Here is a 13,131-nt window from a genome sequence, read left to right as displayed (position 1 = left end):
CTCCCTTACATTTGAACAAACAATAAAATTGAGTTCAAAATTCTAGTATGCAAATGTTATTGTTATGAGACTGTATTAGTACCAAAATTAAACTTAATAAATTTAATATTTTGTATGTAGATAGATCAAAATTCTATCAAAGCTATAATTATAGGGGTTGTAGCTTCAATATGCTTTTGAAATGATTTTAATTAAAAGATTAAGATCTAAAAAGCAAATAGCTTATCAATCTCATATGTATTGAGATTATGAGAGATAAATTTATATTAATAGTATTTTATATCAAGGTGATCAAAATTGTGTTAATCTCATAAGAATGCGACCAATAGCAATTTTTAATTTGTGTGTCCTTCTTACTATGAATAATTTGTTAGAATCAAGTAGATCAATGAATGTTAGGGAGTAAGTGCTATTTTTTTTTTTACATATTATTGGTCAAAATGTAAGGTTCCAAGTGATTGGTTCAAGATATTATAGATCAACTAGAGACAATCCACTGCTACTTTAAAATTGTGTTAAGAGCTATTTTGAAATTACATCAACTTGTCATTAGATTACCTGATGAGTCGACTCCTCCCAAAATTATAAACAATCCAAGGTTTTACCCATACTTCAAAGATTGTGTAGGAGTATAAGATGGAACTCATGTTTATTCATATATTCCACCTAGAATTAAAGGGAAATTTTGTAGTCATAAAGGGGAACAACATAGAACATATTAGCTTCCATCATCTTTTATTTGAAATTTTACTATGCATTAGTTGGTTGGGAAGATATTGCACATGATTCTTGTATTTTAAGTGATGCACTTGCACATCTAAGATGTTTTAAAATTTCAGAAGGTAACAATTATTATTAATAATTCATAATACTTTAAATAAATTAATAAAGTATTTAACTGTAATTACATCTTATAAACTTGTAGATAAATATTATCTTGTTGATGCTAGATGTGACATACGAAATGAAATTGTTTCTCTATATCATGGTGTTCAATATCATTTGAAAGAATTTACTGATCATCATCCAAAAAATCTTAAGGAACTCTTTAATCTTCATCATTCATCATTAAGAACTACTATTGAGTGAGCCTTTGGGATTTTGAAGAAATGTTTTCATGTGTTAGATATTGAGCCATTTTAGGATTTTCAAACACAAGTAATATATTGTTAGCTTGTTGTATAATTCATAATCATGTAATGAGAGTTTATCCTAATGATTCAATCAATCAAGGATTATTTGAGGAGCCCGAGTCTGATTTCATAATACCAACTCTTACATAGTGAAAAGAGAGAAGAAATTAGAGGATGGGCTATCAAAAGGGAGGAAATTGCACAAGTTATGTAGAATGATTATATGGCTAGAAGTGTTAGTTCAATTTAAAGATTAGGTTGAGTATTTTTATGTAAAATTTTTGTGGATATTGAAAATTTTATGTTTTAGGTTTGTTGGATTGTTATGAGATTTGAGTTAATTGTTCAATTAAAAATGATTTATCAAGACTTTTTATGGTTTACTTTTTTGTTGATTCTTTTTATATCATTTTTAATATAGCAATTGGCAAGGGTAAGTCAAACCATGAAGGGGGCACATTAAAACAATTTAGGTGGATAGTGCCGATGGAACACATTTTCCTTGAAATACTTGTAGAGAAGGCTCAAAAAGGAATTAAACCATCTAATACTTTTAAAAATGTTAAGAATCATCATAAGACGGTAAAAAACACTTGACAAATTATATGCAAAACTCGAAAAGATAGTGGATTCGGGTGGATAACATGAAGATAATAACATGTGACAATAGAACATATGAGGAAGTTGTGATGGTAAACTTTATATACTATTCTTTTAATATATTAAACTTTCATTTTACTTCTTATTATAATTATGTATTATTTCAAATAGGAACACCTAAGGTATGGCCCATTTCTGAATAAAAAAATTGAGTATTATGATGAGATGGTTGTAGTTGTTGGGAAAGACATGGCAACAGGGAGATTCGCTAGAACTTTCGCTTATATAAATTTGGATGATATTAATGATGCTTCTCCGAATTTTGAGATTGAAGAAAATGAAGAGGTTAGAACAAAAGTTTCTTCATTTGCTAGAGGATCAAAGCATAAAAGAAAAAATATACAAGAAAGTGTCGATGATGAGAACATTCAACTTATGACAAAACAACTTGGTGAGATTGCTAGTGCCATTAAAAAAATTAATGAGGATAAAATCATCCCTTCACATCTTTTTGGAGAAGTAATGTCAATCGATAGATTTGACGAGGAATCTCTTTCTAATACTTTTGATTATCTCATGGAACACAAGCAACAAGCCAAAGCATTCTTAGCTAAAACTAAGAATCTTAAAAAAACTAAGCTTGAAAAATTCATTCAAAGTTAGATTATTTTAGCTGTGGGTTTTGAAAAATGTCTATGCTAGAGATTTGGATTCCAAATTTCTTTTGTTAAAACCTTTGTTGATGGGAGATTTAGGTCATGAACTTCTTTTGACCTTTGTTGTAGGCTTTTAGAATTTGTTCAATTATGAATTATAATGGTATTTCTCATTACATTTGAGCATTTTTAACTATGTGATTAAGTTATTTTATTCATAATTTGTATGCTTTATATGAAAACTCAGGTGAAGATTTTTGTTTTTTGGGCTTTGTAAAGAGAAAATAAACAAATGATATTTTAAGAGATTTCAAAAACCCCATTTTCGAAAAATAATTTCAGGAAATTTACTAAATAGTAGAAAATGTTGTACACAAATTTAATCAAATATTAGAAAACATCATGTTTTCAGAAAAATCAATCTATTTTTAAGAATTCAATTTTTTGAAAGTTATTTTCAGTGAATCAAATAGGCCCTTATTTACTTAAATCTCACAATATCCCATCAAAGACAGTATTTAATAGCTTGCTAACCAGTATTACTCCAACTTTCTATTTGAATGAGTCGTAAGAATATGTGTGCTACTATTTAATAAACTAGGTTTAAATAGAAAGAACAAAAGGAAGGTTTTTTTTTTGGTGGGAGAGGGTCGAGGTGGAGGCAACTAGGGAGAAACAGAAGTGGAAAGTAAATTTTGAGGATAAAATTGAGATTATTTGTAAATTTTGAAGGTTAATTTTTTAAAATTATAATTAAATCTATATAATATGTATAAATTGATAGCTAAATTTGTTATTATATTAATTTTTTAACTATCACATCACCCTCCCATAAGATATTTAATGGCACTTAACAAAAATGTACCAAAAAAAACACTCTTGATTAGTAGAGTGAGTGGGTGACAAAAATTTAAAAAAATTGATAGTTGGGTAACCAAAAAAGAAAAAAGCAATAGTTAGGTGACCTGTGATGTAGTTTTCCCTATTTTATAATATCTAAATAGTGGAAAACTGAGACCTATTTTTTTCTTTTTCAGATAGATGGCGGCCCGGTCCGATCATGCCCAGGTGAACTAATAACCCCAAAGCCACAAAGCCAGAACTAAAAGAAGCCCCCACAGATAAAAATGGACAAAGCAACGCCAACACCAGAATCTCCGCCAGTGTCGCCACCACAGCAGGCGGCGCTTCACCAAGACGACGCAGCTGATGACGATGAGAACGTGAAGCAATTGAAGGAATGCTCTGCTCTCTACTTATCCTTGCAAGTTAATAAAATATCCCTTCTCTTTCCATCGTTAAACCATAATCTAAAACCTTAGTTAAACCCTTTTCTATTTTCACTGCAATTTATTTATTTTGTTTTGGCAGGATTGTCTTATTAAGAGCAACAGGAATTGGAAATCTTGTCAAATGGGTATGCTTTAAATTCTTTGATTTTCTTGTTTCTATTAAAACCCAGTTAATATACTTGGCTCTTTGACCATTTTCTTTTTTTAAAAATAGAGGTTCAAGCTTTGAAGGCATGCAATGAAAGGAGGAAAAAATAGCTGTGGGAAATGAAATTTTTAAGTTGTAAGGATGATGAAATTACTTCAAAAATTCACAAATTCAGAACTTTTTTTTTAATGTTGATTTGGCTGAGAAATGTAATGCAACAACCCTTAATAGACTTCATTTTTTCTTGATCTTGAACAAAAGATCCTATTGAATGCTTAATTCTTCCATAGTCATTGTCTTGCATTAAATCTTAAAAATTTTCAATTAAAATCAACATGTGAAAGATATATGCACAACATGAACTCTATATATCCGTTGTAGTGGAATCATTTGACATATGCAATGAGGATACTACTGCATATACTGTATTATCTCTAGTTTTCTATGTGCAAACTTATATTTTTGTTTAACTGTGATTCTTCTTCTTTCCTTCATATGAGCTTTATCATAGACAATGTCAATGGATCAACCTCGTCCTGGCTCCAAAGAAAAACTATCTTCTCTTTTAGAAGTTAAAAGCTGCAACAACGTTACTCTAGCCAGTGAGGAAATATTCTTCTTGCCACTCTCTCATGTTGCACTTCTTGTATATAAAAAAGTTAAAATGATCAAGAGATCTAATGATCAATGAGAAAATTTTGTCATACTACGAGGGGGAAGATACAAATATCAGAATCATGATGCAAGTGACATGGATGGTGGCCTTTTATTGTTTAGATAGGCCTTGTTCCATGGAGAAATGCAAACTACTACTCATGCAGCATGATAAATGGTCCAATGGTTTGCATCAAATGCCTAAAAATCATGGCCAATTGAGCTTCTTTCAGAGTCTGTTAGGTGAAGCATCGGAATCTTCTGATTTGTGATGCTAGAAGCGTGATGAATGCTAATGTTCATTTGCTGCATAAGTATGATGGACATGCAGAGGATAAGGCAAGTACTAAGTACGTGTGGAAACTCGAAGAAATGGCTTAGGTTACTGGAAGAAAAATTAAGAGATTATTGTAAACTGTTATCTGTCATCGAAGTAAATATTGCAATCGAAGTCTTTATTGTTGCCCGGACCAAGTCCAATGATTAATTCATTCACACCCTTTGCTCTGAATCTGTAAATTTTTTGCTCATCTTCTATTTGCCTCAGCTGATAGGTGATGAGGTATACTGATACTCTTACTTGAAGTGACACAAACAATACGTTTATTATTAAGTTCACCTTCTCTAAAATTTCACTAAGCATAAAGCAAGCACCTTAAGGGGATTAAGTGGTTGGTTTTTCCTTTAATTGGCCTCAAATATTACTAAAATGACAAAGCAATGCACCAAATGCACCAGTCTCAGTTTACATGGACGCCTAAGACTGACAAATCTACCAATCAGCTTGCTGATCTTAAGCTGATTCAACATGAAGATGTTTGATTACAAGCAACAAAAGCATAACATCTGAATGACTTCATAGGCTGCAAAGTCAGAAATGATTTCTAAGGAACAGCTTGGTTACCGGTTGCATGACAAGCTGCGCATCAGATCTCCGAGCTTATTTCATATAACTCTGCCTGAAAATTTTACTTTTCATGTATCATTAAATCATAAACAGATGCATATTGAAAAGGGGACTCGTACAAAAACTCGAGAACAATAAAACTCACATGGTAATTTACAGCTCCATGGGGAACCCCAAAAACAGGAAAACTAGCCTGATCTCCACAACCAGTACAGTCTTGGAACTCTTGTTGACAGATCTTGTCATAGACTCTGGTGCTTTGCATCCTGTATAAACTTTTTCAGCTTATTAATTAACAAGTATGATCCATCCAAGTAGAACAGAGTAAATTGTACATGGAAACAGAGATCTAAAGTTCATGTCTCAATCTAACAACTCAAGCATCAAGCAAGCATGTCATCCAATCATCCACAAACAGCAGTTTATAGCTCTAGCTTCAAATGGCAAAGCTCTATCTATCATTAAAAAGGCATGAAAGAGATTACCATCAGATCAGCAGTTTTAATTTTACACCAAAAGCAGTGATTCAAGCTTGCAGATGATGAAAGAAAATTCGCAAAATCACACTAAGTCTAATCAAAGTAAAGATTCATTGCTATGTTGATTTTTGTCGTATATGGCGCAAACTCCATGCTATATTCATGAATCAACAGAACATTGTATCATTAAATATACTATAGCACCAAGGAACTAAATAGTAAATAAAACCTCAGAAAGAAAAGATTCATTGCCAGTTTGCACTCATTTTGTACAAAGCAAATGCATGAGTATTCTGTACCCGCAAAAATGAAAAAAGAAAAAGAAAAATGGGTTGTTACTTGAGGTCTATGCTATCACTTCATTGGCTGCAATCTTTAAATTGATGAAGCATATACTAGTTTCAGGATGATATTACAGTACCTGGAAATTCGCTTTGCTTTTGCAACAGTATAGAGAGAAATAAAGCACCGGGTATAAGCGATTGCATCGAAACGTGCGCGATTCTGGCTTAATCTAGTTTCTTCAAGATGTTTAACTTTCTGGTTGATAAAATCTATTACCTTCTTGGTCAAATACAATATTTGTCCACTGCTCAAAAGAGCCTTTGGTAGATACGAATTGGTTACAACTATTACCTCATTGTACAACATCAATATTTCTCCATTGCTCAAAACAACCATTGGTTGATAGGAATCGTAGCCAAATCCCTATGGGTACAACAAATATTGAACAACAAACTGTTTGGTCCAAGACTCCTTGACACCATACTCCTTCATAACCCAAATCTCAAATAGCTCCGAAATCACGACGTGAATTATAAACAGACAACCTCCTAGCACTCCAGTCGTTGTGTCTCCAGATTCTTTATCCAATTCTTGAAAATGATCAGGGGGTGGAACCATCCCAAACCGCTCAGTATCAAAGTCAAAAGAATTTATGAATTCACCACCAAGAGAAGATTTCGACCAGTGAAGGGCTCCATTCAAGAAAGCATTGAAAGGTAAAGAAACAGAGCCAGTAGGTGTATTTCCTATGCTTCTCCATGTACCACTCCCAATGGTGTATATTTCAGCCGTTGGGTAATTCAATTCAAGTGTAGGATAATAGCTTTGCAAAAGTTTGTATTGATTTGTGGCAATTGAATAACCAAGCCCCCAAAAACGACTCATGCACCTATCCTTATAAGTTGTTGAATAGTGATAAATTCACCCAAAATTGGGTTACACACATAGAAAGGGTCATCTTTTTTGGGTCCAACTAAACAAAGCAAACCATTGCAAGCACTCACATCAGAAATATTCCAAGTCGGTTAATTAGATTTGGGTGTAAATTTGAGTCTGGAGACCTGGAAATGTGCACCATCGACATCAATGTGGGATAAGTGTGTTAGTACAAATCTCCGGTGAAGAAAATCTCGAACACATGAACGAAACTCGAACAGAAAAAGAAGAAATAGGACAAAGCTCCAAGGCGTATATCAAGTCACTATCTTTAAGGTTATATTCGCTCCCACCTATTTTCGGTGTGCAAATGAGTTCCAAGCAAATTAATCTCGAGGATACAATGAAGCCAATGACTATTTGCGTTTTGCACTGACGAGAATAGTCCACTACACATTAAATAATGTATGACAAGAAACTCAATTTCTATAAAAGATTTCTGTAGTAATACTTTATAAAATAATCTAAATATTATAACTATTCATAGAGACATCTTTCAATATGTGTCTTTCTGAATAATAATGTCTTTAAAATAAACACATAATTATTCATTTAATATTATAACTATTCAAATGATATTATTTAAATAGTTATAATTCTTTTTCAAAAAATCAAATAATATAACTTTTGATTAATTACATCCATTCATTTATAATTATTGGAACACTATAAATATTTGAAAATGTTCCAACAATCTCCCCTCACTTTCAAAATATTTTGAATTTTAATACTCTTGGAAATCAATTTGCATAAATGAAGGTATCTTACGATTGAACCTTCACTTAGTGAAAACATGTTAAAGTTAATCGAAATTGTATGGTAGACTAAGCTTTGAACGAACTATTCCATTTGATTAACCAAACACATCTCACACAATGATTTCAACATCGGTCAATGCATAGTATCTAGGGACACTATTATGGACATGTGTCTATGTCCTATTTTCATGAGTGTTGTTAGAGCCAAGCCCTTGAGCTCTTAGAAGCGACCATACTTCCACTCACATAGGTAGATCCCATCAAGAGTGTTCCCGTAATTATAACACTTTAACATATTTATGTTATGGGTCTATTAAGAATACATTACTCATCATTCCCTTATCATTACGGGTACCTAGCACTTTAATCTTAGGATGGATTTATTTATAGTGCTAACAGTCACATACTAATGATGTACTTTGTCTCATCCTTCCCTTATCATTAAGCTTTGAGTCGAGTTTCCATCATGGGTGACTCTAATTAATGGGCTTGAGTCTCATCCCTTTTGAGGTCCTTTTTACTGCATCTCTAGCAAGACTTTTTGTCAAAGGATCCACCAAATTTTCACTTGACCTCACATAATTAATAGTGATCACTCCATTAAAAACTAATTGTCGGACATAACTATGTCTTAATCCAATGTGTCTAGACTTTCCATTATATACTTGACTATATGCTTTTGCACTATCACAACATATATAAATAGGTGAAATTGGCTTAGGCCATAAAAGTACATCATAAAGCAAATTTCTTAATCATTCTGCTTCTTTAGATGTAGCAGCTAATGCAATAAATTCTGCTGCCATGGTGGAATCAATAATACATGTTTGTTTCTTGAAACCCCAAGAAATGGCTCCTCCACCAAGAATGAAGATCCATCCACTAATAGATGCATGATTTTCAAACTTGCAATCCAACTAGTATCTGAATATCCTTCTAAAACTGGAGGACATCCATTATAACACAATCCATAGTTAATAGTTTTCTTTAAGTACCTAAGTACTCTATTCAAAGCTTGTCATTGCAAACTACTTGGATTACTTGTGTACCTACTCAATTTTCCAACTGCATATGCAATATCTGGTCTTGTACAAGTCATGTACATAAGACAACCAATTAGACTTGCATATTTCAATTGATCAATTTTCCTACCAGAATTAGATACTAATTTTATTTGAGGATCCATGGGTGTAGATGCTAGCATACAGTTGAAAAGATCAAACTTTTTAAGCACATTTTCAATGTAATGTAATTGTAATAAAGCTATAGTGCTTTCATCTCAGGTTATTTTAATCCCAAGAATAACATCTGCTATACTCATATCCTTCATAGCAAAGTTGTTTGACAAGAATTTCTTTGTGTTTTCTATTTGTTCCAAATCTGTGCCAAAAATGAGCATGTCATCTACATATAAGAAAATTATGACACCTTTTCCATTTTCAAATTTGTTATATATGCACTTATCGGATTCATTTATTTTATAACCATTAGCTAAAACAACCTTGTCAAAATTTTGGTGCCATTGTTTTGGTGCTTGTTTAAGTCCATATAAAGATTTAACAAGCTTACATACCTTATGCTCTTGTTTTGGAACAACAAATCCTTCCAATTGTTCCATGTACACTTTCTCTTCCAATTCACCATTTAAAAATGCAGTTTTAACATCCATTTGGTGAACAACCAAATTATATATAGAGGTACATGATATTAAGAGTCTAATTGTAACAATTCTTGTTACTGTAGCATAGTTATCAAAGTAATCAATACCTTGTTTTTCTGTAAAACCTTTGGCTACCAACCTTGCTTTAAATTTATCAATGGTTCCATCAACCTTCATTTTCTTTTTGAAGATCCATTTACAACCTATTGGTTTGGAACCTGGTGGAAGATCAACTAAGATCCAAGTTTGATTTCTCATTATTAATCCATCTCATCATTTATTGCTTCTTTCCAAAAAGCAGAGTCTTGAGATTTGGTTGTCTCTTCAAATGTAATAGGATCAGACTTTGTATTATAACAATAAGGTATCTTATTGCATATACTTTCACCTTTTCCTTCTACAAGAAACATAATGAAATCTGGTCCAAAATCTTTGACCTTTTTAATCCTTTTACATCTTCTTAATTCTTGACAAGATTCATCATTATTATCAATTTGTTCCAATGGAATTTCATTCTCATTTGAAGAATGAATCAATTGTTGTGGCTATAATTGTTTTGATATAGAATTAAAACTATTTTCATCAAAAATAGCATCTCTTAATTCAATAACAATATTAATTGAAATTGAATCATTTGGTTCAATTACCATGAACCTATATGCCTTACTATTATGTGCATAACCTATAAATATGCATTCAATTCCTCTTTCACCTAACTTTTTACGTTTAAGTGTTGGAACTTTGACAATAGTTCTACAACCCCAAACCTTCAAATAATTAAGGTTTAGTTTCCTTTTCTTTCACTGTTCATAAAAAGTTATTTTAGTTTCCTTATTAGGAACTCTATTCAATATATGACAAGCTATTAGAACAGCTTCTCCTCAAGAACCTTATCCAAGACCTGAATATGATAACATTGACTTTACCATTTCAGTCAAGACTCTATTTTTCCTTTTAGCTACACCATTTTGTTGTGGTGTGTAAGGGGCTAAAACTTGATGGACAATTCCAGTGAATTCAAAATAACTTGGATTATAGTATTATCCACATTTATCCGATCTTAAGCACTTGATAAATGATTTACACTGAAGTTCAACTTCAGATTTATAAACTTTAAATTTATCAAGCGCTTCATCTTTTGAATGCAAAAAATATACATAACAATATCTAGAACAATCATCAATAAAAGGAACAAAATATTTCTTTCCACCTAATGTAGGAGTATTATGCATGTCACATAAATCACTATGTATCAAATCATGCAATTTTGTTTTCTCTTTAACCTTAGGGAAAAGGGTTTCTTGTAATTTTAGTCAACATACATGTATTGCATTTTTCAATATTATTATTAAAAACAGGAATGAAATCTAACTTATACATGTTATTCAATTTTCTATAATTCAAATGACCTAATCTATAATGACACAAACAAAAAGATTCAACCATATAAGTAGAAATAGTATTTTTATTCTTATTAATAATATTGAGTTTGAACATACTCTCATACATATACCCTTCCCCACAAAAATTCCTCCCTTAAACAAAATAAACTTATCTGCCTCAAAAAAAAGGTTGAAACCAAACTTATTCAACAGACTTCTAAACACTAAATTATTCCTAACTTCTGGTACATAATATACATCATTTAAGGTTAAAACCTTTCCAGAAGTTAATTGTAGTTCAACAGACCTTTTGCCTTTGATTGCTGCGGTGGAAGAATTTCTCATGTACAAGACATTGTCATTTTCACATTTTGTGAACTTTGTGAACATGCTTTTGTCTTTGCACACATGTTTGGTTGCTCCGGTATCAATCCACCATGTATTATCATCTTGTGCCATATTAACTTCAGATATCATTGCTATGAACTTTTCGTTATTATCAATCTTAGAAGATGATTTATTCTTTAAAAATTGACATTCATTCCTGAAATGTCCTGGCTTTTCACAATGATAGCGTGAGTCCTTTTGTTTCTTTTTGAACTTAGGTGCTCTATCAGTCTGTTTGAACTTTCTCTTGAATGGTTTAGTAGTCTGTACTTCCACTGTAACATGCACTTTGGCATTTTCAGAATTTAGGTTCTGATATTGTTTTTGATATTCTTCTTCAATACGAAGATGATTTGCCAAAGCCTCAAGAGATATTTCCTCTTTCTTATGTTTTAGACTTCTTTTAAAGTCTTTCCAAGATGGAGGAAGTTTGTCTATTATGGAGGATAAGATAATCATTTCATCCATTTTCATAACATATTGCTTGAATTGATTTAACATCTTTTCAATATCACAGAATTGTTCCACAACAATATGACCATCAACCATTTGATAATTATTGAAACAAATGACAAGAAATTTTTTACTTGTAACATCTTCGGTCATGTATCTTGTCTCCAATTTGTTCCATAATTCTTTAGCAGTGACCTCATTTTGGTAGGTGTCAAACAAACCATCAAATAAACCATTAAATATGTGGCCCATGCATATGTAATCAGTGATGTCCCATTTTTGTCTTTCTCGGGTTGCAGCAACAGATTCGTTATCATTCTCTTCAAGTCTTAGAGTATCCAAAACATAAATAATCTTCAAAGTTGATAATAAGAAGTGCATCATTTTCTGCCATCATCGAAAATTTCCACCATCAAACCAATCAAGTTTGACAAAGTTGGAAGCCAACTCCCTTAGTGTTCCACTTTCATGTGTTATGGTAGTCATCATGAATTATATAACCTTAAAATTGTTAGTACAAATCTCCGGTGAAGAAAATCTCGAACACACGAACGAAACTCGAATAATAAAAGAAGAAATAGGACAAGGCTCCAAGGCGTGTATCAAGTCACTATCTTTAAGGTTATATTCGCCCCCACCTATTTTTGGTGTGAAAATGAGTTTCAAGCAAATTAACCTCGAGGATACAATGAAGCCAATGACTATTTGCGTTTTGCACTGACAAGAATAGCCCACTACACATTGAACAATGTATGACAAGAAACTCAATTTCTATAAAAGATTTTTACAGTAATACTTTATAAAATAATCTAATAATATTAGAAAATGAAGGAAGGAAAGAAAAAAAATATTAGAATCTGTTGGTGTGATTTCCAAATGAAATCTCATTCCTATTTATAGGAATTTTCATGTCTCTTCATAGAGATATCTTTCAATATGTGTCTTTCTCAATAATAATGTCTTTAAAATAAACACATAATTATTCATTTAATATTATAACTATTCAAACAATATTATTTAAATAGTTATAATTCTTTTTCAAAAAATCAAATAATATAACTTTTGATTAATTACACCTATTCATTTATAGTTAATTGGAACACTATAAATATTTGAAAATGTTCCAACAAAGTGGAGCCTCTTTCAAGATTTTTGGGGTGGCATAGTGTTGATTAAAATGTAGAGGGGTGATGTTGAAAGGTGGAGCCATGCAAATTCAGGATCAAAAATGAAAGAGATGAACCTCTTTCAAACATACCTGTAATGGAGAAGGGAATTGATGGGAAGCCTTGAGAGAATGTCTAAGATTAGATGGTGCGGGAGTTGAAACAATCTGTAAATCTTTGTTGTAGGTTCATGTCTGTAGCTTGTTGGTCCCATTGCTCCTTTCTTTCAGCCTCA

At 31.9% G+C, this 13,131-nt stretch overlaps 3 protein-coding genes across 3 annotated transcripts; 1 reads left to right on the top strand and 2 right to left on the bottom strand.

Annotated features, from left to right (window-relative positions):
• The first annotated feature begins 3,402 nt into the window (after positions 1-3,402).
• LOC107915078 (uncharacterized) lies at positions 3,403-4,122 on the top strand. The gene is made up of 3 exons (XM_016844194.2): positions 3,403-3,657; positions 3,761-3,806; positions 3,896-4,122. Exons 1-3 carry the CDS (start codon positions 3,517-3,519, stop codon positions 3,937-3,939), a joined length of 231 nt encoding a protein of 76 aa, XP_016699683.1. The 5' UTR covers positions 3,403-3,516; the 3' UTR covers positions 3,940-4,122.
• Positions 4,123-4,451: 329 nt separating this feature from the next.
• On the bottom strand, positions 4,452-6,986 carry LOC107915077 (uncharacterized). Its single transcript, XM_016844193.2, has 3 exons — positions 6,291-6,986; positions 5,536-5,656; positions 4,452-5,442 (listed from the first exon to the last, which is right to left on the bottom strand). The coding sequence occupies exons 1-3, from the start codon at positions 6,548-6,550 to the stop codon at positions 5,410-5,412; spliced, it is 414 nt and encodes a 137-aa protein (XP_016699682.1). The 5' UTR covers positions 6,551-6,986; the 3' UTR covers positions 4,452-5,409.
• LOC107915521 (F-box/kelch-repeat protein At3g06240-like) lies at positions 6,578-7,039 on the bottom strand. The gene has a single exon (XM_016844670.1). It carries the CDS (start codon positions 7,037-7,039, stop codon positions 6,578-6,580), a length of 462 nt encoding a protein of 153 aa, XP_016700159.1.
• Positions 7,040-13,131: the final 6,092 nt, after the last annotated feature.

The sequence above is a fragment of the Gossypium hirsutum genome, chromosome D10 (assembly GCF_007990345.1).
Source record: "Gossypium hirsutum isolate 1008001.06 chromosome D10, Gossypium_hirsutum_v2.1, whole genome shotgun sequence".
NCBI classification, from domain to species: Eukaryota; Viridiplantae; Streptophyta; class Magnoliopsida; order Malvales; family Malvaceae; genus Gossypium; species Gossypium hirsutum.
The sequence above is the reverse complement of the archived record's forward strand: the minus strand, read 5'-3'. Positions and strand labels throughout refer to the sequence as shown.